Source organism: Microtus ochrogaster, chromosome 4 (assembly GCF_000317375.1).
Source record: "Microtus ochrogaster isolate Prairie Vole_2 chromosome 4, MicOch1.0, whole genome shotgun sequence".
NCBI classification, from domain to species: domain Eukaryota; kingdom Metazoa; phylum Chordata; class Mammalia; order Rodentia; family Cricetidae; genus Microtus; species Microtus ochrogaster.
Window position 1 is genome coordinate 5,428,246 of NC_022011.1, and position 26,614 is coordinate 5,454,859.

Sequence of the window (26,614 nt, forward strand, 5' to 3'; positions counted from 1 at the left end):
AGGATAAACAAAGGTATGTTCGAGAGTGAAAAATAGGGCGAGGGGTCAGGCATTGGCTGTCTCCCCATTGTCTATGAGAACTTCTGTTTTTGAGACATAGTCTCACTGTATAATCAGGGCTACCCTGGAACTCACCAGGTAGACCAGGCTGTCCCCGAACTCATAGAGGTCTGCCTGTCTTCTGAAATTAAAGGTGTGTGCACCACATCTTGTATGTGTGGATATTGAATATACAAAGATATAAAGCCTTAATGCAAGTCAAATATTCTGGTCAACAAATGTTGGCAGTTCAGCTTTATAACAATTGTGGATAAACCTGCTAAAGTCTGGGTAATCGTGTTTGGATTAAAAGTACACATTTCTTTCTGAGGGCAACTAAATGGTTTTCTTATCATTTTTATCATATGGTTGATTGCAATAACTGTACTTTTCTGAGTTATCCTACATGCAAGAGTGTGTGTACTCATGTGTGTGTGTGTACATGTGTGTGTCTAAAAACTAAATCTAAAGCCGGGCGGTGGTGGCGCACGCCTTTAATCCCAGCTCTCGGGAGCAGAGGCAGGTGGATCTCTCTGAGTTTGAGGCCAACCTGGTCTACAGAGCGAGTTCCAGGACAGGCTCCAAAGCTACAGAAAAACCCTGTCTCAAAAAACAAAACCAAACAAAAAAAGAGTAAATCTAGGGCCTCACGTGTGCTGGACAAATCCATTATCACTGAGCTGCCTGCAGCCTGCAAGTTTGCGCTTTAATAGTCTGTTTTCTTGTCCCTGTGGCAACCTCAGCCAGTCCTCTCATTTGGACATAGACCTTGTAGGATCAGACACAGTAGCTGCAGCCTAGAGATAGAAAACAAACCAGAGAGCTATTTAAGGTACTTACATGTACCATGTGGTACGCATTTACTTGTAGGATTGTCTGCAGTATCACTAAACTATGCAGCCTAGGGGGCACCCATACCCCTACTTTCCAGAGGAGTAAATCTGGTCCTCTCAGCTAGTAAGTGCAAAGCCCAAAGTCAGACCTAGACCTGTTTCTTCCAAAGTGGGGAGTCTCCTTAGAATATGGAGTTCTTTCAGTTTGGCCTGCAACCCAGAGTGGGTTCATGCTTTAAAGTCTCTTGGTGCTGAAGCTTGGGGAACAGTGATTTTAAAGACAAAAACCACAAAAAGCACAGTGACTTCAATGTCAGATGAAGGTCAGAGTAACCTTGAAACAGTTGTTTAGGCACAAACATGGTAGTTATTGCAGACACAACACAACAATTACTCTGACTTATACCATACCTTCAGTTATTTCAGTTTAAGTTTGCGTAAACATTAATGATTTTGTTAGTACATCTGGACTCTGGTCAGGGTCATGGAAACCCCAAGTGTACTGCCGAAGCAGATGTGACTGCTGGGGTGGACTGCTGAGAACGGTCTAAGCAGCCACAGAATGGAGTCAGGACAAGACAGTCACCTTAGTCGCTTCGGGCCTGCTTGGCCAGGACCATATATCATTTATCTGACACACATTTGCTTTATTTCAGAAGTTTTCAAGTCATCGAACATTCAATGAGCATCTATTATATACAAGGTATAGCTCCTGATCCTTGGGGGAGGGGACATGGGGGACAGAGGTGAATGAATTACAGCATGCTCACTGTCTGAGGGACACTAGTGTAGGGAGGCAGCAGGCATGGGGATGGCAGAATACTCTAGATTACAGAGACCGTCCTCATAAGGACTGAGCACAAGGGCCCCTGACTTTGCTGGGGACCCTGTGGAAATGTTCCTGTATCAGAGGATGCTTGTTGTGGGCAGGGATGGCCACCGCCTGTGAAGCCAGTCACTCCAGGTAGAAGTGTTGCGGTACCCTCCTTTGCTTTGTCAGTTTATTGTCTGCTTTGGTGTAGCTGCAATGACAGACCTGACAGGACTGCCCAGGGAGCAAGGGTGTATTTCTCATTGTTTCCGAGGGTGCCAGCCCATTGTGGTGCAGCAGCTCTTTCCATGGTGGTGGAAGCTGTTTTACATGATAGCAGACCAGGCAGTAGAGAGCAAGGCAGGAGGTAGGCAGGGACAACATCCCTAAGCCCATCTCCAGAGACCCATTTCCCCTAACTAGGTCCTTCCTCCCAGAGTTTCCAAAAGCTCCCCCAAGACTGCACCTCTAGATAGGAGGCCATTGCAGATTCAGATCCTAATAGAGATTGCTGATCTGTGGGTACGTCCCCCTGAAAGGAGCATCTAGCTGCCTGGGTTTTGTTGCTCACTCCTGGCCTTCCCACTACGAGCTCAGAACTGGCCTCTTTCCCGAGGTGTGACAATGTTTGCTTAGTTTGTCAGTCCAGAAGATACTGGTGGGCAGGACTCTTCCTCCTGTAAGGACAAACTGGTCCTACTGCTCCTACCGCCTTGGTCAGCAGCTGGGCTGTAGCAAGGCAGGCCAGGATAGGGGGTTGCTGCCATCTTGTGGTCTGGCTGTGGCCAAGGCTTGACCTTGCTTGGAGCTTTCTCAGTGGCCCTTACCCTTCTGGTAAATCTGTACACCAGGCCCAGATTGGCTGGGAGAAGCATGATCATTTATTCTGTCAGAAGAAATCCAAGAAGAATCCTCCCTTCCCTTGTGTGCGGGCTCATCCTCAGCCAAGCAGCCATAGAGAGTCCCTCTGCAGCACAGGGGAGAAGTTCCTGGTCCCTGGTCCTAAGGAGACTATGTGTCTGCTAAGCAGCTGAGGCCAGATCTCCTTTCTGAACACCCCCACTGCCTGTTTCCCTCAACAGAGGATGGGGGGGGCTCTCTGACACTTGATTTGGATCTTGGGACGGAGGTGACTAATCCTAACAGAATCAGCATGTGTTCTCATCGCCCTGGCCCCAGCTTGATATTGTTACCAGATGAGAACATGTCTTATTGAGTTTCACTCTTACGGCTGTGGAGAGGGAACACTTTGAGTAATGGGCAACCACAGTGTCCTGAGTAAGTTCGGACCATCCTCCCTTGACCTGGCTAGGCTGGGTCAGAGTCTGTTCTCAAGGTTTAGAGAACTGTCTATTTCTGTCAGGCTAGGACCCCAGGTTCCCCTGCAGAGGGCACAGCCCTGCTGGTCCCTATGCTCCTGCTAAATCCTGGCTGCAGCCAGGGCCCTGCGCTCCCACGGGGCCTTTTGGGGCTTAATGCTGTCTACTCTTCTTCCCCTGGAGATGAACATCTGCAACAAACCCTCCAACAAGACAGCCCCTGAGAAGAGCGTGTGGACAGCACCCTCCCAGGACAGTGGCCCTTCCCCAGAACTGCAGGGCCAGCGGTCTCGCCGGAACGGATGGAGCTGGCCCCCCCACCCGCTGCAGATTGTGGCCTGGCTGCTCTACCTCTTCTTCGCTGTGATTGGCTTTGGGGTGCTTGTTCCCCTCCTGCCTCACCCCTGGGTGCCTGCTGGCTATGCTGTATCCTTGGACTATAAGGGACTGGAAAAGCTGGGGAGGTGGATAGATAGCAGAAGGCAGAAGCCTGAGGCTGGGCTCAGGGTCTTAGGGAGCTTGTGGTGTAGAGCAGAGTCTACTCAGCTGATTTTCTGCCTGGCTTGGACTTCTCACTTGACCTTCCACTGATAAAGTGAGTGGGCAGCCCCAAAGCTCATCAGAGCACAGAATTCCAGAGAAGGGCTGACAGAGACTCCTAAGGCTTCTTCAGACTGATTATGCTTGAGCAAAGAAAGGGAAATGAGGGGCGAGGACATGGCTCAGCTGGTAGAGTACTTGCCCAGCATGTGCAAGGTCCTAGGTTCAGCGCTCATTTGAAACAGCAAGTTAGGGAGCAGTTATTCCACTGTGAAGGGATTTGTCACGGTGCAGTTTTCCCACATAGTAAGTTTCTCTGTCCATTTCAAATGTGGTTTTATTTATAGACATTATTTTGCTATGTCTAGGAATATTTGCACTCTTATTGGTGTTAGGATGAGGGTTGCTATGGCAAAAGGTGGCATAGAAATGCCCTGCAAGCTCCTGGGAACAGTGACAAACACTAACTTGCTTGAGCCATATGGTCTGGCTGTCTTAGCCCTGGTTGCAACCCCCAAGGACAGAAGGCCTGGCTACAAGGTGGGGTGTAGGATGCAGTAAACCCCCCTGTGCCCCATCAGAGAGTTCCTTCACTGTCTGCTGGCATCACCCTCCTGAAGAGGAGTCCTGAGAGAGGGAGATGGGATAGGCTCCAGAGCACATGCCCACGGGGCTTCCTCTCAGCTCAGGCTCCTCTGGGCTGTGCTGCTCAGAGGAGCTAATGCAGTTCTCTGGTCCACAGGAAGGGGTTCTGTTTGCTTCTAAGGACTGGCATGACAATGAGCGCTTATTAGGAAGTTTGTGAACATAAAGGGCTCCAGCTGCTAATCCAAGTGTACTTTCCTGGAGACCCCAGAGCCCTGGGCTGGTGAGTGGCAAAGGCAGTGGAGTAGAGGGGTTAGAGAAGATCGTCATCCTCAGACATTAGCAGTGTCTGCGGGGGCTTCTTGGTTCACAGGAGCCAAGGCCAGGGCAACAGCTGGGTGAGTGCATAGGAAATGACCTTCCTTAAGAGGACCGTGGGCCTTCATGTGATTAGGTGGGACAGTCTCCTGTGGTCTGAAGTAGCTCCATCCCTGACTCAGGTCACCCAGGTCCCCTCAGGCACTCTCCTGAAGTGAGGAAGGTCAGAGCAAGTGACAGCAAACAAAGTAACACCGACTGAGCCCTTACATGTGCTACACACTTGACAGGGCCGTGTGACAATCCTGTCAGGAAGGCCTTCTCCCCATTCATGCAGTGGGCTAGTTACGTTTCTGCAACTGTGACGAAATGCCACGGCCAAAACTAGTGATAGAAGAAAGAGTTTATTTCAGCTCATGGTGCCAGGGGGTTAGATAGGGCTCATATGGTGGGGAAGCGTGGCAGGTAGGCGGGCATGAGGCAGGAAAGCTGATCACATTCACTGCACACAGGAAGCAGAGACAGTGAGCAGGAAGTAGAACAAGACTAAGAACCCTCAAATCCTGCTCCCCAGTGGTGGACTTCTCCAGCAAGGCTGCCCCTCCCAAGCAGTGCCACCAGTTGGTGACCAAGTTTAAGTTCATGAACACATGGGGGACGATTCTCATTCAAGACCATATGAAGAAAGAGGCTCAGACAGGATAGTGACTTCCAGAAGGGCTGCTCAGGCTGGGGAATGGAATGATTTGAGGGTTTGGTCTACTTTATATTCTCTATTTTCTGTGAGCCACATGGATGCTCCCAGAGCCACCTAGCCTGGCAGTCTGACCAAGGCTGTATAGTTCCATCAAAATCTCCTTCTGTTAAAGCAAGCTCTCAGGGCCTCTGAGAGAGAAGTGGGGACCAAGTCCCCACTGTGAGCCCAGAATGGTCCTGAGCTTCAGGAATGCAAAGGTGACTTTGGGTGTTAGGGACCAGGAGGAGGGCAGATTGGCAGGTGGGGCACAGTGGTCACACCCATGCAGATATTGGGAATGCAGTGTAAAATTGGAGGATGATAAATACCCAAAATGCACAGGTCTTCTATTTTTCTTTTTCTTTTCAAGACGGGATTTCTCTGTAGCTTTGGAGCCTGTCCTGGAGCTCACTCTTGTAGACCAGGACTGGCCTTGAATTCACAAAGATCCGCCTGCCTCTGTCTCCTAAGTGCTGGGTGCACGCCACCTAGATTTTTTAGAATTCCCTTGGAAAGCTCAGAATTTGGCAGCATGGATCCTCATATAGCAGTCGTGAGCTGGGACAATACTTCAGCCTTCCCTCTGATTGACAGCCTGCACAGTTCTGGTATCAGCTCAGCTCTTTTCCCTCTGCCTTCCCTTCCAAGACCCTGTTAGACTTTCCTTTCCACACGTCAGCTGCAATGACATTTCTTTAGAGAAGTCTCCCAGACCTCCACAGTGTTTTCAGGTCCCTGTTCAGGCACCATCTGTCCCGACAAGCAGGACAAGAATCAGGGTCCCTGGTAACCTGGAAGAGAGGAATGGAGGGGCAAGAGACACGAGAAATGGACATCAAGTCTGTGTTCTGATCAAGCTGCCAACTTTAGTTTTTCTCAGGAGCCTTATACAGCAAACAGGCAGTGGGGAAGGTAGGATGCTGGAATGTCAGGTCTGGAGGCATCCCCTAGCTGATAGGAAGAGATAAGGGGATGCTGAGGGTCTATAAATATTTACAGGGGGAAATGCTAATCACTTCTGGTGCCTGGGATCCACAGATCTGCAGGCCTGTAGACAGTCTTAACTTAGGGAGATAAGAAGATCCCTGAACTTTCCCTACAGAGCCTTCTGAATAGCTTACTTAACTTGTGAACTTAAGATGGCTGTAACCAAAATACAGGTCTTTGCTTCGGCAAGAACCTGTCTGAGTAGATAAAGTTACCAGTACATGATGGGGCTGGCCTGTTATTTGATTAGTGCCTGTGCTTTCCGTCGTGCAGCAGGCTCCTAAGGACCCAGGACCCACCCTTGCCATATTCCTTCATGCCTGGTGCAAAGGGAAGAACCATGTAAACAGCCGAGTGCGTGAGGTGGTAGGAAAACCAGCTTTGGCCTGGGCTAAGGCAAGACCTTCATCCAGAGAGCCAGTAGTCACTGGAGGCCTTGATGCAGGGAAGAGCGTAAGTGCAGGCTTCTGAAAACTCACTCTTGGAACACAGAAGGGTAGACTCTGGAGAAGAGTGAGGTTCTCAGGTAACCCTGGCCATGGGATAGAGAGCTCTTCAGCTGTGGCACAGCACATTCTGGAAGAGCCCAGCTCATGCAGACAGAGGAATCTGGCTACCGAGGGAGAGTGAAGAGGTTGTTGGGCAGCTGCCGTAGTGGGTAAAGGATGAACACAGAGTGGTGGAGGGATGGTACCTGCCTGGCTAGTAGGAGAACAAAGAATGCTCATGGGTGAGTAGGTGGAGGGACAAGTAGTATCCGCCTGGGTGGAGCCTGTGGGTGAGCTTGTGTGAAGACTTTGCAGCCAGTCGGCAGCCTGCTCATTTCCTGTATTTGGCTCAACAAAGCCATGGGAAGTGCTTGTGTTAGTTCCAGGAGTTAGCTGCACTGCCCTGGCTAGCCCTGACCATGTGAGGCTATCCCAGACACTCAGCGCAGGGTGCCAAGCACCTGGACTTGAGGTGGGGGGGGGGGGAGCCAGTAGATTAGTCTTGTCTGCAAGGGGTTCTCCATCTGGCCCCTGCTATTGAAAGGGGGCAGCGGCTTCCATCTCAGAAGTTGCTTCCTGTGAGAGCAAGGAAACCAAGCTCAGAATTTCAGCTTTAGTCTCTGGACCTTAGGGGATGGCGGCCTTCAGACTTTCACCTTCTGAAATCTGAGGCAAGAAACTGGCAGGGCCTAAGCCCTGTGGCTAGACTCCTTGGTGGCAGTAGTACACGGTACTGGCCTTTGGGCTCCATTGTCATAGGACCCTATTCTGCTGAGGGTTTAGGGGTCTGATAAAAATGTCTGGTGAGGGCAGGAGAACATAGTACAGGCAGAGTCTCTGTACAAAGGAAATCTGCATGGACAGGGAAGTCCTCTATCCAAGAAGGTGGGTGGGCTCCCGGTTTGCAGAGTACGGACTGAGTCTTTAACCTGCTGGGCTAGTGCATGGGTGCCATCTTTGCTGGCCACCTGGTGGTGCACCTGACTGCTGTCTCCATCGATCCAGCCGATGCCAATGTGCGGGACAAGAGCTATTCTGGGCCCCTGCCCATCTTCAACCGCAGCCAGCATGCACACGTCATCGAGGACCTGCACTGTAACCTCTGCGACGTGGACGTGTGAGTGGATGCGTGCGAGTGAGTGGGTGGCCCGTGAGCACGCCTGGAGGATGTCCAGAGAGTCGCGCCAGGCTCCACACTTAGATTTGTGCTCCTGAACACTTGTGCTTTGTGTAGTCAAGAGTTGTGCTGGAGGGTGGGTGTGCTGGCCCATACCCTTCGTCCCAGCACCCAGAAGGCAAGAGGCAGGCAGATCTCTGGGAGTTCAGGCCGGCCTGGTCTACGTGGTAAGTTTCAGGACACCTAGTAAGATCCTGTCTCAAAAACAAAACAGAAAGAGTCTTGGTAGAGCTGGGCATGGTGGTGCATACCAGTAATCCCAGCAATTGGGAGGCTGAGGCAGGAGGATTTTAGTGAGCTTGAGGGTAGCCAGGGCTACATAGTAAGACACAGATTCAAACAAACCACCACCACCAAAAACAACAACAGAGTCTTGGCGGAGTGACTTGAGAGTGGATGGGAGAGAGGACGAGGCTAGCATTTCCGGTAGCAAAGGCAGGAGGTACTGGGTGGCACCACAGTCCATTCTAAATGACAAACTCTGCCAGTGGCATCTTCACTGCACCCAGATAGGGGCAGGAGGGAGGCCAGCCTTACGTGTTCTGTGCTAAGTGCCGTGTTCTTTAACAAAAGAGCCAGGTCAGAAAGCTAGGAGGTGTCTGAGCCACAAAAATACTGAGCAGCAGAGTCAAGGCCACATTAGCTGTGGAGCCCCTGCCCCCAGCACATTTACCCATGAGGGGTCTGAGGCCAAGTGGCTTGCTTCCATGCCTTACTGCTACTGAGGAGGAGACAGAACACCTGGTTTCCTTTGGCAAATCCCAGTGCCTCTCTAGGAGTCTTCCCTACATTACTGGAGTTTGGAAATCTCGAGACTCAGGTATGTGTTGGGGAGAGCGTGTAGCCCAAGGTCAGCTCCACTCTTGAAAACTGAAGGCTTAAAGTAGCCTGTTAGAGGGTCTGTGTAAAGGAACTGAAGGCCTATTGCCATTCCCTAAGCAGCAGTTAGCACGCACTCTGAGTGGCTCTGGCAGTTACTTTCCATGAACGATGGAGAGAGATCCTGCCATACTCATTTGGGTCTTCCGTCGTGCCTCCTGGGGGAGACCCCACTTGTCTCCTAATGTGGCATTCTCTCACGGGTTCCTTGCCCACGGGTTTCCTTAACGCCCCTAGACAACAGTGAACACCTCTCCTTTCGGCTCCTTTACAGCTAGCCCACACAGGCCTTTTGGAAGAGTGCCAGGAAAATTCCCGTAGGATGGCAAAGAAAGGGACCCCAAAATGGGGCTGTTAGAAGTGCAATTAAAACACCAGTTGGGCAGCTGTGCATTCTGCCTCAGGTTCCGTACCTGCATCTTGTGTGTGGTCTGGCACAGAAGTCTTTGCTTGCAAAGGACGCCCCCTTTCTTTCTCATGTGAACCTTACTTAGGTATGTAGTTCCAGAGTAGGACCCCACAGAGCACCCCCTCTTCCCTTTACCATGGTTCTCAGAACCTTCTCCAGGTGTCCTACCACGTGTTTCCGCCAGAGGGCGCGTGTGCTCCTCATTGCAGCGCTCCGGGAGGGGCGGAGGTGCCTGTAGGTAATTAGGAACCAGGCCTGACTTGATTGCTACACCTGCCAAGGCGGGCTGGCTGGCCGGTGCGAGGTGCCTTCCCCAACCCTCCGCAGGAGTGCGCGATCCAAACACTGCAGCGCCTGTAACAAGTGCGTTTGCGGCTTCGACCATCATTGCAAGTGGCTCAACAACTGCGTGGGTGAGAGGAACTATCGGTGAGAGTTACCTGGGGTCTGGGAACTCAAGCCCTCTGAGTCTGGGCTCTATTGTAGACTGCTTGTAACGGGGCGCACAGTTGTGGGTAGGGATGTGTGCATGCTGAGAAGGTGGTACTTGGGATGGATGAGGGTGGGTTTGGAGTCTTCCATCCTATTGGTCCAGACAAAGATGGGGGGCCTGATAAGTGGTTGCCTCTTAAGGCTCTATGACTTTGACTTCTGAGGAGTTGGGGCTTTGGGGTCAGGAGCCTGGCTTCTGGGCTTCTGGCTGTTACGAAGGTCGAGATCCTGAGTGCTCACAGCTACCTGTGGCTTGGCCAGGCTCTTTCTACACAGTGTGGCATCTGCTTTATTGGGTGTTCTGCTCCTGGTGCTGGTGGCCACATATGTCTTCGTGGAGTTCTTTGTCAACCCCATGCAGCTTCGTACCAACCAACACTTTGAAGGTCAGTGTGGGTTCTAGACACAGACATGTTTTAGTCAGTGCACCCCTGACCCCTGGCTAAGCACAGACTGCCTATGCCTTGCAGTCTTGAAGAATCACACAGATGTGTGGTTTGTGTTCTTGCCTGCTGCCCCTGTGGAGACCCAGGCTCCTGCCATCCTGGCCCTGGCTGCCCTACTCATCCTCCTAGGCCTGCTTTCTACAGCCCTGCTCGGCCACCTGCTCTGCTTCCACATTTATCTAAGTGAGTGCCTCCTCCAGGCTCACACTGAAGGGGGGGAGTCTCGGCGGCAGGGAGGTGCCTTTTTGAACTGTAGAGCTTTGAAATCCAGTGCCAGTTCTTTGTGGTAGGCCTGGTTTTGCCCCATAGCTTAGTATAATTGTGGCTAGGGATTTGAACCTGGTACTGGCTGCCTGCCCTTCCAGTTTCCAGTGTCACCTCTCCACTACTGACCCCTCTCTTCCCACACCCACCAGTGTGGCACAAGCTTACCACCTATGAGTACATCGTGCAGCACCGCCCAGCCCAGGAAGCAAAGGAGACCCACAAGGAGCTTGAGTCGTGCCCCCGCAAGATGCGGCCCATTCAGGTATAGAGGTGGCCCAGAGACCTGGGCGTGAGTGTATGTGTGTGGTGGGGAGTGGGGCTGTGCAGCAAGAGCCATTGAGGAGACCATTGCAAGGGAAGCAAGCCTAGGACAGCAGCTGGAGTGGGCACTGGGAAGCAGGACCCAGCCTTTGCTGGGCCATGGGCACCAACATAGCCAAAAGGAGCTCGAGTGTTTCCGCGGTCCCATGTCCTCCTGTCCAGGCACCAGGCACTTGGGAGAGGAAGCTGACCACTGGTTGTCAACTGGGTAGTTAGGCCGTAACCATCGGGTCTCTTCATCTGTAATCTTGACTTCTTACCTATTATCCTATTTTAGTTTTAGAACAGGGGCAACTGTTAACAGTCTGTGTTAGAGATGGGCACATTAAGGTTCAGAAAGGTTAAACCGAAGTCTGGTCTGGGAATAGTTAAGACTTCTACACATAGGGGACAAAGCAGGAACCCTGCAACCTAGGCTTTGGCCTGGCCAGCCCAGCTGCTGACCAGCCTATCCCCATTCCCACGCTCCCAGCTTCCTGAGGTCAGCATCTGGAGATGGAGGTGGTCCAGTGCTCAGAGGCCCTAGGGACTGGGAAGGCAGGGGGCCCGGGCAGGCTTTGCTGGGAAGGCTGAGATCCCAAATCTTCATGGCAACTAGATACAAACACAGGCTGGTGGGCGGGTTGGAATAGGACCCCGCCTCTCCTTTTCTCATACCCAGGGCTTGAACCCTGCTCATGGGCCAGGCTGTGGAGCACTAGCAAACCGTTAGAGAACCCTGTCACCCTATCACATACCTGCCCTGGTCTGGGCTCTGAGCTGTGTGCATCCCAGAGTACCTGTCGAGTAAGTCAGCAAGACTTGCTCTGGGATGCCTAGACTTCAGGGTCCTGTACCTTTGGGGCCAAGCTTGGCAACAGCAAAGCCGTTTAAGTCAATTCTGTTTGCCTGCAGCTAACTCGAGGGAAGCCTGCCCCATAGGAGCCCGGTGCTTGTCCTTTTTTACAGAAGAGAGAACGCTATGGCTGAGAGGTTCCAGAGTGCATCAGGAATGTGCAAATGTTTGAAGGGTTCTGAGGAAGGAACCTGAGGATCAGTTCCGAGGAAAGGAGGGAAGGCTGAGTGGGCACCTCCTGGTGATATCTTCAGACTTCCTTTTAGCTGGTTAGGGTCTGACTTCTGTTCTATCCTGGAGACTAGGGGATCCAAGGTAGCCTTTGTCCCCTCTGCTGGGTGCTGTGGGGGAGAAAGGTGTGAGGCAAATAACCTTAAGGCTCCAGTACCTGGGACTAGATTCTGGCCTGTGCTGCTCTGCTTGGACAGATCCCCATATCCTCCCCAAAGGGTCATCTTGGGCAGAGTTTGAGCATGGCACTTTATCTGTGGCCTCAGTTTTTGCACCTGTGCAGTCAGCCAGTAGTTGGCTGGGCCTTACCCTAGTCCCTAAAACTCTCAGGGACCAGCAGGCAGCCTCCCACCCCCGCCCAGCAGGAATTTGGGAGGGGCCCCTCTCTGGAGCCGTTGCCCCCAAAACATAGGCTTGTTTTAGAGACGGCTTTCTGTTACAGTGTCTTCTCTGCCTTAGTCAGGACGCCTCTGTCACCATGGAAACTCCTGCCTAGTAGGCGACAGCTGTCTGGGTGCTCCCTCCAGCTCACTGGCCCCGCCCTTTGCCCTCTGCCCCACGCCCTTCCTGAGCTGGCTTTTCCCGGGCTTTTATTTCTTCACCTGCAGTTCTCTCCAGCAAAGCTGGAGGCGGCGGGCATGCAGAGGTGCCGGCCCAGTCACTCCCAGCCCTTTGCTTCAGGGTTTGTTACTTCGACCGTCTTCGAGTTCTCTTTGTATGAACCAGGATTCAGGGCTGTGGTACTCTTTCTCACCTGCACCCTTTCCTTCTGGGGAGCAGGGACAATGATTGTACCCTCCTGGTTCTTTGAGAGCGAGGGCTGTACTCAGTATGCAGCCATACTGACCTCTTAGTGCTGGAGCACACAAACTGGTCTCCTGGTCTCTGAACAAGTTAGTTGAGGACTGTAGCCCCAAGAGGAGCCAGGGGCAGATGAGGGCCTCTCTTGAGTGTCTTGTCCCTAAGAGCCTCTTGGCTATGCTTGCCCAGTCGAAGCATACTGGACTCGAGGGGCTGCAGCCTTCCTCAAGTAGAATAACTGGAGTTGGACTAGCTGAAGAGAGCCCTTGTGATGGCGTGAGATCTGGAAATGAGTGTTTGAAACCTTACCCTGCAGAAGGCTTTTCCTAGCCCATCTGAGATCCAGGAAGACAGCCCTAGACCCCTGGGACATGAGGCCACCAAGCTTCTAGAGAGGCCAGTGACAAGGTGTGCCCAGGGCTTAGGAGGCTGTGGATCCAGACATAGCCTCCCAGCCTTTCTGACCCCCTCTTTCCCGAGGAGATGGAGTTTTATCTGAGGAACTTCAGCCATGTGCGTCCAGAGCCCTCTGGCCAGGCTAGGCCGGCAGCATTAAATGCCAAGTAAGTACTACCTGGCTGTCCCCATGGGTGGTGGGAGAAAGGGAGGTAGGTCAGGGTCAAAACATGTGTCTGGGGCCAGTTTAGCAAAGTCTTGGATGGATCAGTGTCTCTCTGTCCTGCTAGGACAGGAACCTCTAGCAGGCAAGGGCTCCGGGGCAGCATCTAGAGCTTGCTCTCTGGCTTTTACCTCAGTCCTTCCCAGTTTCTTGCCACCCAAGGCCAAGTGGAACCACCACTGCCCTCCTCAGACACACTGGCTCTGCCTCCACGGATCCAACCCCAGGTAGGAGGGACTGGGTTTGATCCTCTGCCCAAGAAGAGGGAGATGGAAAAGAAGCCTCCGTTCTTAGAAGTATCTCTGCCGCTTTGGGCAAAGTGAGGTCTGGGGAAGTGGCCCACACTCCCTCTGTCTCTGCAGAAAAAGAGGAAGCGGCGTGTGTATAGATTGCCAAGGTCTGGGGTCTTGGACCTGGAGCCCCCGCTGCCCAGGTTACGGGGTGAGCATTCCTCTCAGGTTGGATTCTGTTGGGTTAGTTCGAGGGAGGGAAAGATTCCCCTCAGTAAAGTTTCCCTCACTGTGCAGAAACTGGGACCCCTGGCCGCCACTCCAGCTCTTCGTCGGATTCCACCAGTGCCAGCCCAGGCGCCTACTACTCCGCATCAGCCGAGTCCATGGAAGAGATTCCAGTGGCCCAGACACGCCTGGGCAGTGCCGCGCTGGGCGCCCCAGGAGCCAGGGGCCGAGAGTCTGGGCTGGCGCTGCAGGCACGTTCGCCGGCCGTGTTCGTGAGCCCGAGCAGCGGCGAGCCCGGGTCACCTGGCGGCGGTGAAGATGGTCTGCTTTAGTGCGGACTAGAGGCAGGTGGGCCGTGTAGGAATGGCCGGCCCCACTCTATGCAACACCCCATCTTTGCCGCACCGAATGCGGGCCTCAAGGCCGGCGGGATCGGCCTCCCTTGCCCAATACTCAGCAATATCCGCTCCACCAGCCCTGATGTTCCAATAAACTTTTTTTTTTTTAAATGCTTTTGTGGGCTTAGGGCTTATTTTCATAATGGAAAGAACCGTGGTCTTCCTGAAGCCGCCCGTGACTGTTACTAGCTGGCCTGGGGCAGAGTGTGGGGTGGGTCAGGAAAGGTGGAAGATTCCCTGGAGAGGATTTTTGTTTTAAGGATCGGGGATCAAACACGGGGTTTGTTCATGTTCAAGCACTACTACTCGCCTTCCCACCTCTCCGTTCCTTCTCCAGCTTCCTTTGTAGCCCAGGCTAGCCTCAGCATTTTGAATCCATAGCTTCAGTTCCTGAATACCCAGACTACTGGCGTGTGCCACCACACCCAGCAGTGTTATTTAGTCAAGTAGTATTTGCAGTTGAAGACTGAAGTGGAAGCAGGCTCCGGAGGCAGCAGCAGGAGCAGGGACTGTGAGGCCGAGGAGAGGAGAGGAGGCAGTGGAGGGAGGCAGCCGTTCTTGATGTCCGGAATTGTTTCCTGACAGTGGTCGCCATCAAAGTACCCCGCGTTCCAGGGCTAGGTATGTGTGATCCACTGATTGTCCCAATCTTCCCCCGATAGGCCAGAATCTGGACTCTACTCAGAACCTGGGGGTAGTTGGCAACAGCTGTGGTCTTTCTTTAGTTAGCTGTAGTCCTTGTAGTGAGGGAGACGATCCCGCTCTTTTCAACTCGGCTTCTAAACAGTCTCAGGTTGACTCTTTCAGAAGTCCTTTAAGGGCTGGGGACCCCACTTGAGCTTTAGGGTGCTCTTTTCCCACTGGCCATGGGAGTTCCTATCCTAGGACATCCAGGACTGCAGAGGGCAGCTTTGGCGGCTTGAGGACCGCGCTGAAGGGGAGGGGAAGTCGCAGCAAATCCAAGGGCCCAGAGCCTACAGAGCACACAGGGCGGGGTCTGGTGGGAGGAGCCAGCGTGACCTTGGTCACTCTCCGCCGCCGAGACTGCCTAGGGGGTGGGACTCACCGTCTCTATGGTGACCGAGAAACAAGGGATAATACCGCGGAGCCGCCCCAGCTGCAGTCCCATCCGGGAGCCGGCAGGGAGCGGAGCTGTGGAGCCTCCTGGGTCTCCAGCATCTGTCGATTAGTTCCTGGGTCCTGTCTATCCGAAGGCACACTCAGGAGCAGCCACGAGATAGAAGCCGGTAGGAGAATTGAACATCGACCACCCTGATTAATATCCTCCACAAGGAGGGGTGGGTGGGAGCAGCCTGTACCAGCCTTGGATGCACCCCGGCCCTGGCCCAAGCGTTCCACACACACCCCTACCCCCACCTCCTTGCTAGGCTGATTGATGACTGCAGCTGTCCCAGCAGGAGCTGACAGGCGGATTCAGTTCAGAGGCGTGGTCACTCCATCCAAGGTCTACAGACCCCAGAGCAGTTGTCTGTGATTTTGTTCCACCTGAACAGCCCCCAAATCCATCTTCCCCTAGACAGAAATGAGCAATAGGCTCAGGATCCTCCCATCCTTGAGACGAGCATCACATAGCACCCAAACTCCCCTGGGTATGTTTACTGCTGGTGACCAAGTGCAGGGCTTTGGGTTCCCGGTTGGGGTTTGCACCTTGGGAGAGGCAAAGGGAGCGCAGTACCATCTGGGTTACATCCCACAGAGGTCCCCTGCAATGTGGAGTTTGGTTTCCCCGTCTTAAAAACTGCAACTTACGGATGAGCAGGTGTGGTCACCAGGAAGGGTCTTTCAGTGTCTACTTACTGGTATAGTAGTGGAAGAAGAGGAAGCTGTGGGGGGATGGGGGGGGTTGTGGTCATTGGTGACTTTTGTTCTAAGAGGCAGACAAAGATGGTGGCTGAGAGTGAGGGTGTGATCAGGATGCTGCAGTGGGTGTGGTGATGGTGGTATATCTTAATATGATGCAGGAATATGGAGATGCCAATGCTGGTTAGACTCTCGAGGGGCTTTGGGGCAGTCTGTGTCAATAGCTCTAGGTATATGGATAATGTAGGAAAGCGAGGGATGTGGTCAGGAAGCTGCAGTATGGATTGTGGTGGTGGGTGTTCAGCATTTTGCATGGGAGTACAGAAATGTTATTGCATAGACTGGACACTGTGAGGGGGGGTTCAAGGCAGGACTGTGTCAGAAGCTGCAGGTATATGGATGAAGGGGGGTGCTCCAGGGTATGGTCAGGGAGTCTTTGTAAGAGCTGTGTGTGCAGAGTGAGGTTAGTGAGTGTGGTTGGGGTCTTCAGGATGTGAAGGAAAAGGATGCAAAATGGGGATGCAAGTGAGGTACAGGGTATGAGCTGCAGTGGGAGTTTCACAGTGGGGCCGAGGGTGTGGTCAGAGGGCTGCAGGAGGGAGCTGAGTGAGGGTGGCTCAGGGGGTGCAGGAGGGAGCTAGGAAGGTGCGCTTTTAGTGCAGGGCTGAGGGTATGCTGGAGAGGGGGTTCAATGCAGGACTCTTAGTGTCTGTGCCGAGATGGAAGTGGAAAAAAGGGTCAAATTCTGGGCTTTGGGTGTGGCTGGAGGAGGCCTCAGTGCAGGGCTGTGGGTAGGGTCAGGGGGTACATGGTTGAGGGTGTGGAGAGCCAGGGCTCAGTCAGTGCATATGAGCTGTGAGGATGTGGACTGGTGTGGTCGCCCTCAGGGTGTGATAAGAAGACCTTAATGAAGGGCTGAAGTGTAGACAAGGGGATGTATGCTTCAGTGAAGGGTTGAAGCACCAAGATCATGGTCCCATTAGCATGGAGGACTTCAGGGGCTATTCTAGAAGCCTCCACCTAGGTTGCTTCCAGTTTCCCACTCCTAAGCTCCACAGACTGGGAGCTCAGCTTCAATCAGTGGCAAGGGGCCAAGAAGCCACGGTTGTGCCCTAGGCTTAGGGAGTGCTTGGCATGCCCCACCCGTGGGCCCCTGATCCCCAGCCCAGCCCAGCCCAACCCAGCAGCACTGGGAGCTTCTCCCTGAAGCCGCCCTGACACCATCCTACCCTTAGCAACACTCTCCAAGCAGGACTACCCTCCCTTAGCAACCATCTCCAGGCTTCACAAACTGTGGCCAGGCCAGACCTAACTAAGTTCCTGCTCCCCTCATGTTTTTGTTTAACAGCAAATAGTAACAAGGCCAGGGCTGGGCCAGCTGCACCCCTGCCTAGGGCATGCACCACTGCCCTTGTTCCTGCTCCCTTGTCAGGCTTAGGTTGGGCCTCTCTAGGTCTTCATGACCCTTAGAGAGACACTGCCCTCACGAAATACCTGCCCATACGCCAGCCTTGCCTGGCACTGACCCAGTTTGACAAGGAGCTTCAGGGAGGGAGGGCTTTCCTGCCCCCCCTCACTTCCACCCAAGCAAACTTTGTGCCAGGGACAGACAAAGCCATGCCCTAGCTGCTACCCGCACAGCCCTTCTGGACAGTGCCACTCTGTTCTCAGTGCTGTGTGGGCATCATGATTTCATCCCCTGAGCCCTATTGAGAACCAGAACTGGCATTGAGTGTAACAGGACCTTTCTGCCTGTGGCTCTTCCTCAGCTCTGGGGCACAAGAAGACACAAGGTGCCCCCTCTCTCTGAGGGACTGTACCAGGCGTGCGGCCAGCTCACTCCTTGTCGGTTTTGAGATGGCAGCAGGGATGGTCTGGGTCTCAGGCGGTGACAGAGGTGGATTCCCACAGGGTTGGCATGGCAGCAAGCACCGATGTAGCTGGGCTGGAGGAGAGTTTCCGAAAGTTTGCCATCCATGGCGACCCCAAGGCCAGCGGGCAAGAGATGAACGGCAAGAACTGGGCCAAGCTGTGCAAGGACTGTAAGGTGGCTGACGGAAAGGCTGTGACGGGTACGGATGTGGACATCGTCTTCTCCAAAGTCAAGTGAGTGCTGGGCAGCCCTTTTCTCATGTTCCCAGAAAGTGGGGAGTTGGGGGTTGGGGGCTGGGGTCAGGGAGGATATCAAGAAGGGAGAATCCTTACGGTGTACGTGGTGCACGGCAGGGCAAAGTCGGCTAGAGTCATCAACTATGAGGAGTTCAAGAAGGCCCTGGAAGAGCTGGCAACCAAGAGGTTTAAGGGGAAGAGCAAGGAAGAGGCCTTTGATGCCATCTGCCAGCTGGTAGCAGGCAAGGAACCAGCCAATCTGGGTGTCACTGTAAGTGCCCTGCTAGCCCTGCTGCTGAAAGGGTGGGGAATCTCAGCTGGAGTGGGGTGGGTAGGATGGGCCAGTTTCCCTCTTGGGTGACCCTGTTGGAACTCTGTCCAAACAGAAAGCAAAAACAGGAGGTGCTGTGGACCGGCTGACTGACACCAGTAAGTACACAGGTTCCCACAAGGAACGCTTCGATGAGAGTGGCAAGGGCAAGGGTATTGCTGGACGGCAGGACATCCTGGACGACAGTGGCTACGTGAGTGCCTACAAGAATGCCGGCACCTATGATGCCAAGGTGAAGAAGTGAGACCTGGGAAGGCCCCCAGTGAGGCTGCTCCACTGGAGGCTCAAGCCTCAGTCAAGGGTCACACAGAACAAGAAAGCCTGGTTCCCTCCCTGCTGGATCTGCCACCAAGAGCTTCCTGCCCAGTCCCAGGGCCATCCTACCAGGTCTCTGACCCAGACATCTATGTCCCTTCCTTCTTCTTGTCTCCCTGACTTCTGTCTGGGAGTCAGTGCCTACACCCTCACCTCCCCAGCCTGGTCCCAGGTATGGCTGACTCTTGCCTGCTTGCCTCATATTTAAGCTGCTGCTTTGGCCAAGTGCCTAATTCTTACCCAGACCTCAATAAAGATACCTTTTGTACCAATATGGACTGACTGGGTGTGATGGGGTCATTGCAGCCCCCCTCAGTCTCACCACCTCCTGTCATCTACCCTGCTGGGCTCTTCCTTCCCACTGGCAGCCGGGCCCAGGAGAATGGATGAGATCCTCTTCCATTAGTGCAGAGCGGAGCCGCAGGGAGATGTAAAGTGTTCTGCTGGCCCTGACCCCAGAGTGATGCCATCACAGCCTGCTGTCCTATCGCTAAGGGCCTCAGCCTGCACTCAGCATTTGCACAGCAGAAGGAAGGATGAAACAGCACACTTGGCCTGAGCCAAGCCTTGGCAGAGGCTCAGCACCAGGCCTCAGTATGATGGCTGCCAGCAGGGGGCTATTAGGGTAAGACATTTTGGGCTTTAGCCCAGAATCTCAGAATAGTCAGGGCTAGAAGGAACCTGAGAGAATAAACGTTTGATTCCCTAATTTTATGGCTGAGGAAACTGAGGCCCAGGGAAGAAAAACTTCTACAGATAAGACCCAAACTGTAAACATCTTGATTTCATGCCAGCCCTGTTCTGGCACAGTAAACCCCAACACTGTTTCTCAAAAGAACGGGGCCTCATGGACAGTGATGAGCCTGGGGTCCCAGTGAGGGACTCTGGCTGATTCCCTTCTGTCTGTTCACCATTCTGATGGGGAAGGTGGAGCCATTCTGCTTCCTTCCAGATCATCAGTTCTGAGTCCCTGGTGTCTGGGCAGAGCTGTTCCCAAGCATAGGCTTCATTGCCAACTCTCCTTCCTTGCTGTTGTGACACGGACACTTGGGGCCTGTCCCTGAGAGGGCAGCTTCTGACCTGAGCACAAGTGAGGGAATGTAACTGTGTGTCCCTCCATCCCACAGGCTGTCCTGAGATGCGCTTGCTGCTCAGACTGGGCTCAAGCTCTGCCAACCATGTAGGAATGAGAGATGCAGACAAATGGTGTGGGATGGACAGGGACAAAGGTCGGCTGGAAAGCAGAGGACACAGGCTGGCACCTGCCTCCCCGTTGCCAGAGGTTGGCTCCTCACTGGGCCATCCCTATTCTCTCAAGCTACCTGGGTAGGGTTTCAGCTTCTTCCTCCCCAGCAGTAAAGGAGTGGTCCCTTCATCTAGCCTGGGAAATCTGTTTGGATTGCAAGCTTTCCCACAGTGAGCGTTGTGGGATCTGTAAATCCTTCCAGCTCCCACTTACTGAGAGCTCCTCACAGCAAATGGGTCCACCTGTGTCCATACCTGGTCTCACTCTCAGCTAGAGCTGCAGGTGGGGGGGCGGGAGCAGCCTGTTCATTCCTGTGAGTGGTGGGATGACTTGGAGGGTGGGAGAGAGGGGGAGAGAGAGAGAGAGAGGGAGAGAGAGAGGAAGGGAGGGAGGGAGTGCTCTCAGCAGACGCTGGGCTGTCACACTAGAGGCAGGGAGTGGGGGGGCAAGAACTATGGGATTTGCCCATGATGCTCTGCATAGTAGATTGGTTCGCACCCTGAGTTGTGTTTCTAAAATGTGACAACCCAGACATTCTCCTCTCTGTGTAAGTCTTAAGCTCTATGGAGATTTCTTCATGGGACAAGGAGAAGATGGCCCTTGTGGAGCATGCACACAAAAAATTTTTGGCTCTTTTTGAAAAGCCAGATAAACCCAAATGTCTGTGGACTTATTTCTAATTCAGAAACATGTGGGCTTCACAGCCGTGAGCGTAGCAGTGAGATTCCTTCCCTGCATGGCATCTGAGTAGGAACATGAGACAGTGTCTCAGTCCCCTGCCTCCCTTCCTGACATGGATTAACAGGTGAAGAGGTCTGAGAGCATTTGTTTCCTGGCAACATTAGCTGCTCCGGAGAAAGCTGACACAGAAGTAGACCCACTGAGGTTTAACATCCCTGATTAACCAGGATCAAAATATGTACACTCCTCACGTGTGAAGTGCACACTGAACCCACGCACGCTCACGAGCCGAGTGAGGTGGGCCTGTTTCTGTTGCTTCTGCTGACCAGCTTCTTTGTGCTTAGGCCAGTTCTATTTCATTGTAACCCAGTCTCCTTAGAGAGGAAGCCTTTTAAATGCAAGCCCTACTCTTCTGTTCCTTAGTGGAAAGTCTGCAAGGAGCCATGCAGCTAAGTTCCTCTGCCCTCCGCAGCCCTGGAGACATGTCACTCTGTGACACAGCACAGCTGCTATTTTCCTGTTGTTCTTGTCCTTGGTCCTATGCTTTGCCTAATAACTATTTATTCTCAGGTCTTGGTTGACTGTCCTCTGGAGACATTTTCCTGACATTGCACTCTCCAGGCTAGGACTGGTGGCTGTCCTATCATACATTCTTAGGGTACCATGTCCCACTTCTGTCCCTGACCCATGATCCCTGATTTCTCAAGGGTCACCAGACTCTGCATTCCTAGTTTAGAAGGCTATCCATCATCTCCCTGAAACCATCCTAATCTGCAAGCTCTTCTTCCAAGCTCTCATTAGACCAACCTCTGATGTTCATCATGTGAGTCTTACCAGGCTGTGGGCTCCTCCAGAGTGGATACCTTTGCACCATGGCAGAGGAGACTCCAAATGCTTCAGAGTCTCTGGAATTCATCTAACACAAAAGACATTGACAGATGTCCTTTTGTAACTTCCTGCCACAGCCTCAAAGGACACTGAAAAGTATCCTCTGTTTTTCCTTTTCTGACATTTCCAATCAAATGTTTCTGTGTGAAATGGTGTCTAACAATCTGTGTGGACAGAAGGAAAGAATGACCAAATGGGAGGAAACAAATAGAAAAATAAGAGGGACAATATAATCATAAAAGTTTTTTTCTTAATCTTTGGGGTAAACACCACTACCCAACACCGTGACAATGGCACCAAGACCCCTCCATGGCTGGAAGGGAGCTGGTGGTGAGGGTTTCAGGGCTAGCTCCACAAACTAGGCTCAGGGGCAGCTTCTGAGACACTCTGTATTAGATACTGACCCGTGTCGTGTGCCATTGGTGAGGAGGAAGACAGCGTGCTTTTCCCAAAGGGTGATGATCTCCCCAAAGGATGACTTTTCTCGGGAGGCAGGAGCGATTTCCCGGAATAACCTTTTTGCTCTTTACTCAGCTGCTGCAGCAGATACTCATTAGTTACCACCAGGGATCTGAGGCCCAGGGGAAAAGGCAGTCATGAAATCACAAAAGCAAAGTAGATGCCATTCAGGTCTGAAATGACTTCAAAAGACAAATACACAATAGAACTGTCCAATTTATGAGTGGATTATCTTAAAGCAGACCTACAGTTCCTTTGTTACAATTCATGTGATTGTGTTCCGATTGACTGGGGCAATTATATTTCACATTTTATGGAGCGGTTCTTGATGAGAAGTAGAAGCACTAGAGCACCGGCTCCTGTCAGGCCCAGCAATTCCCACTCGCGAATCATTGCTTCTTTTATTAGCTTGCCTCTGTAGCTGACTAACGGTACAAGCCACTACTGCATTCTTGGACTCTGAATTACCACACAACGCTAAAAGCCAAAAGATGATGTATACAAAAGATGACTTAATCCCAGCCAGGAGGCAGAGGCAGACGGATCTCTGTGAGTTTGAGACCAGTTTGATCTATATAGTAAGCTCCAGGATATCCAGGGCTATGTAGAGAGACCCTGTCTCAAAAAAATTATACCCATAGTATTAATTAAAGCACTATTTTGTTTTCAGGGGTTGGAGGTGGGAACTGACCTTGAGCACCTCACACTTGCTAAGTACACACACACCTCAGCTCATACTGGACTATTTTTTGCAGTCAAATATTGTTCATCTAACTGGTAATTTTATAATAGAGGACTAATTTAAAAAAAGGATAACCACACAATGAGTACTAGGCAGGCACAAAAAGGACTGAGAGCTAACTCAGGCCACTGTGAACTGATTTTTTTCTCAGTTTTTCAAGACAGGGTTTCTCTGTGTAGCTTTGGAGCCTGTCTTGGAACTCTTGTAGACCAGGCTGGCCTCGAACTCACAGAGATCCACCTGCCTCTGCCTCCATGAGTGCTGGGATTAAAGACGTGGACCACCACTGCCCTGCGTGAACTGATTTTTTAAGGTAAAAATGTTGGGTCAATAAGATGGCTTAGTGGATAAAGGTGCTGTAATCATGCCTGACGACCTGAATCTGATCCCTGGGACCTTCATGGTAGAGGGAAAGAAGCAACCTTGTACACTGATCCCACCCACAGTCTAGCATATTCAATCCTTCCTCCCTTTCCCAATAAATAAATAGCTTACAATGTTAAAGCAGGCCTGGAGAGGGGGCTCACAAAGCACTGCTCGTCCAGAGGACTGCAGTCAGTTCCCAGCACCACATGGTGGCTCCCAACATCAGTAACTCCAGCTCCAGGGGTCCTGGAACCCTCTTCCCGCTTCCATGAGTATATGGCGCACAGACATGCAAAGCGCACAGAGGCAGAGACTAAGACACTTTTAAAGTTAAAGATAAGCCCGGCGGTGGTGGCACATGCCTTTAATCCCAGCACTCGGGAGGCAGAGGCAGGTGGATCTCTGTGAGTTCGAGGCCAGCCTGGTCTACAAGAGCTAGTTCCAGGACAGGAACCAAAAGCTACGGAGAGACCCTGTCTCGAAAAAAATCTAAATAAATAAATAAATATAAAAAAGATAAGAGTGATTATAAAAAGTAACCTTTTTTATAAAAGTTGCTCCTTTTGTTTGTTTGTTTGTTTTCCGAGACAGGGTTTCTTTGTAGCTTTGGAGCCTGTCCTGGAACTAGCTCTTGTAGACCAGGCTGGTCTCAAACTCACAAAGATCTCCCTGTCTCTGCCTCCCAAGTATTGGGATTAAAGGTGTGCGCCACCACTGCCCAGCAAAAGTTGTTCCTTTTTTCTAAAAGCTCAGCAGATAACAGCACCAGCAGAGTCCACTGTAGAAGGCTAGTGAGGGGAAAGAAATGGCTAGATCCTTTCAATCTTATTTATGGATTTGACTTTAAGATGACATAAATGTTTAATAAAACTATACAAACAAACCAAAAAATTTCCCTAAGAACCAAAGTAAAAATGAAATAAACAGGTTGAGTGATTTAGGAAAACAGAGTTGTTTCAAGTTAATCTGAGATAGGTATTTTGAGTGTTCATCCCTTAGAGGAGACGCTCTAACGCGCAGCGTGGGCCCCAGACCAGCAGCTACAGCACAGACGGGGAATATCAGAAACACAAATACTCAAGCTCAGAGCCTACAGTGCCAATCAGAATTCTGGGCTGGAGCCTAGCAATCTGCATTTCAGCAAATCAACAAATCCTTCCTGTAATTCCAATGCAGAACTATGACTTTGACCTTTCTTTACTCTTCAAAGCTTGAAATAGTTATAAAGAGTTTTGTTGTTGCTTGCTCTTTTTTTTTCTTTTTTTAAACAGAGTCTCAGATAGCCTTAAACTCACTATGTAGCCAAGGCTGACCATCTACTACCACAAGCGCAGGGGTTATAGCCATGTCCTACCATACCCAAGTGAAAAGTTATGGGGTGGTTTGTTGTTATTGTTGCTTGTTTAAGCTATCCAGAAAGGGCCTGGATCTGACCCTCTGGTTTTAATGCTACTCTACTGAAAATCAGTGATGAGGTCTGAGTTTGAAGGTAGGGGGTTTGGTTATTTAAACATCAGTGAAAGTTCTAACTGCCGGTTGCCTTAAGCCCCTCCCCCAACCCATCAGGAGGTGCTCTCTGTGAAGAGGCTGCCGCAAGGGCTACTTTGGATTCTTTCCCTATTACTCCCTACTGAGTGCTCTTAGTGAGTCTTTGTGCTCGATAGCAAACAGACATTTTCCAGAGGAGCCAGATGACTGATCTGAGGGGTATGTAATGACCAAAACAATTGGCTGACCCCAAAGTCCCATTGTAGCCATTGAAAAACTAACTGCTGAGTAGTTCCAACCCACCAGTGCCAGTTGTCCCTGTGTATAAAGGCAGTACTAAAAGCTGTCCTTTGATCTCTGAGCTAGCATGGCCTAGCACGGGAGAGAGATTTCCATACACTCATTTACACAGGTGGAGAGTCTAGTTTCCAAGAAAAGCAGAGCAGATAAAGAGAAGTGAACACAGGCTCTGAAGCCAGCCAGTCAGACCGCTCCTACCTCTGACTCTCATGGAGAAGAGCAACTGTCTCCTCCAGCCTTTTCAACTGAGTCAGCTCCTGGTTCAGGCAAGCCACCTGTAGAGTCAGCTGTTGGTTCCTGCGCAGAAGATCATCTACAAAGGGTACAACAGCCAGGAGTGAGCAGGACTCTGAGCTCACCTTCAGTAGAGCTCAAGTACTTGGGGACATCTCAACCAGCCCCCACCCTTCCCAGTACTTCCCTCCACCTGCCATTCATCATTTCCTCCCTTGGAGACAGGAGTTATTTGGCAGGAATACGGCATTTGGTGACAGACCTGAATTACAGCTCAGCCATGTTCAGTTAGACATATAGACCAGCCTTAGAGTTTCACCAGAGCCACAGGACCACCACCAGGTTCCAGTGACACACCTGTCCTCACTGCTGGACCCAGGAAACAATACTCAATCTCCTGCATTCTACATTTTGGTTGGGAAACTTGAGCCCTTTCTCCCTACCAAGTTTGTGGAAACATCTAGAACTGTGTCAATCTGCAAGATTTTCAAGCTGTAATATCTCAGTGATAGCCAAGACAGTTACACCTGCCTCTCTAAATATTCTACCACTGCCGACAGTCATGAGGTAGGCAAAAAGGCACAGGAACTCTGGTCCTATAGGAGCCAGTTTTCTAGAATACCGTAGCTTTGCAATTGCTAATAAGCTTACTAATTGCCTGGGATTCTATTAAAAATAGATTCTGATTCAGTAGGCCCTTCAAGAGACCAATACTCCCTTGCCTAACAAGCTCCCAGGTGATGCTACCATGGATCATGTTTTTGGTGGCAAGGTCTAGAAGGTGGAAAACAGGACTGCTGTAAGTTCACTAACCCCTGGAAGCTACCGTACAGAACCGGCGTGTGTGACTGAACGAAAGGATTATTTTTGAAGTAGGTGGGAGGAGACTGATGACCATTTCATCTGTGTTTTGTATTGGGCTGAGTTTTAACAGTGGCGGCTCAATGCTTCCATGTCAAGTTTCTCATAGCAATATGAGTGCCTGTATTTACTTACAAAAATTGAGCTAGAGGTTTGAAGTAGAGGGTAGATTTTATTTATTTATTTATTTATTTATTTATTTATTTATTTATTTATTTTAACAGGAACTTGTCTAGAACTTGCTCTGTAGACCAGGTTGGCCTTGAACTCAGAGATCCACCTGCCTCTGCCTTCGAGTACTGGCAGTAAAGGGGTGTGCCACCTCAGCCTAAACACAAACTTAAAAGGTAGCATTTGCTACCTGGGAGGCAGAGGCAGGTGGATCTCTGAGTTCACGACCAACCTGGTCCACAGAGCGAGTTCTAGGGCAGCCAGGGCTACACAGAGAAACCCTGTCTCAAAAACCAAACAAACAAAAGTAGTATTTATAGAGACGGAGTGAGAAGGGAGCACAAACACATGACTGATGTGATTATCAAAACCACATTTCTCAAGAGAGGTTTAGCAATGTGTAAGAACACCCTCAAAAATGTCTATGCTCTTTGGCTTTTCCTAGGAAAATAATCTGAAATGTACACACTTGTATACATTTGTACACAAATGTAGACGTGTGCTTTGTGTGCGGCAGCTTTTTTTTTTTTTTTTTTGGCTTTTCGAGACAGGGTTTCTCTGTGGTTTTGGAGCCTGTCCTGGCACTAGCTCTGTAGACCAGGCTGGTCTCGAA

At 51.4% G+C, this 26,614-nt stretch overlaps 3 protein-coding genes across 9 annotated transcripts in view; 2 read left to right on the forward strand and 1 right to left on the reverse strand.

The window, feature by feature from the left end:
* Nucleotides 1-14,104, forward strand: part of Zdhhc1 (zinc finger DHHC-type containing 1) — a 23,138-nt gene extending 9,034 nt beyond the window's left edge. The window contains exons 2-12 of one of the 6 annotated variants that reach the window (XM_026789239.1): nucleotides 1,529-1,575; nucleotides 3,186-3,428; nucleotides 7,598-7,773; nucleotides 9,449-9,550; nucleotides 9,875-9,999; nucleotides 10,084-10,242; nucleotides 10,476-10,588; nucleotides 12,995-13,077; nucleotides 13,270-13,360; nucleotides 13,496-13,574; nucleotides 13,661-14,104. In XM_026789239.1, coding sequence (XP_026645040.1) covers nucleotides 3,186-3,428; nucleotides 7,598-7,773; nucleotides 9,449-9,550; nucleotides 9,875-9,999; nucleotides 10,084-10,242; nucleotides 10,476-10,588; nucleotides 12,995-13,077; nucleotides 13,270-13,360; nucleotides 13,496-13,574; nucleotides 13,661-13,923 — 1,434 coding nt within the window. In that variant the 5' untranslated portion in view covers nucleotides 1,529-1,575 and the 3' untranslated portion in view covers nucleotides 13,924-14,104. Of the gene's footprint in view, nucleotides 1-1,528; nucleotides 1,576-3,185; nucleotides 3,429-7,593; nucleotides 7,774-9,448; nucleotides 9,551-9,874; nucleotides 10,000-10,083; nucleotides 10,243-10,475; nucleotides 10,589-12,994; nucleotides 13,078-13,269; nucleotides 13,361-13,495; nucleotides 13,575-13,660 lie in introns of those variants that run through there. The other 5 variants (XM_013353859.2, XM_013353861.2, XM_005345471.3 and 2 more) reach the window with 5 other exon arrangements.
* A 919-nt stretch (nucleotides 14,105-15,023) lies between these two features.
* Nucleotides 15,024-18,839, forward strand: Tppp3 (tubulin polymerization promoting protein family member 3). Its single transcript, XM_005345473.3, has 4 exons — nucleotides 15,024-15,236; nucleotides 17,722-17,916; nucleotides 18,037-18,190; nucleotides 18,306-18,839. Exons 2-4 carry the CDS (start codon nucleotides 17,729-17,731, stop codon nucleotides 18,492-18,494), a joined length of 531 nt encoding a protein of 176 aa, XP_005345530.1. The 5' UTR covers nucleotides 15,024-15,236; nucleotides 17,722-17,728; the 3' UTR covers nucleotides 18,495-18,839.
* A 2,774-nt stretch (nucleotides 18,840-21,613) lies between these two features.
* Lrrc36 (leucine rich repeat containing 36) overlaps nucleotides 21,614-26,614 on the reverse strand; it is a 57,795-nt gene continuing 52,794 nt past the window's right edge. For both annotated transcript variants that reach the window (XM_005345475.2, XM_005345474.3), the window contains exons 13-14: nucleotides 24,934-25,048; nucleotides 21,614-21,951 (exon numbers count right to left, since the gene is read on the reverse strand). In XM_005345475.2, the coding sequence (XP_005345532.1) occupies nucleotides 21,726-21,951; nucleotides 24,934-25,048 (341 nt within the window). In that variant the 3' untranslated portion in view covers nucleotides 21,614-21,725. The remainder of the gene's footprint in view (nucleotides 21,952-24,933; nucleotides 25,049-26,614) is intronic.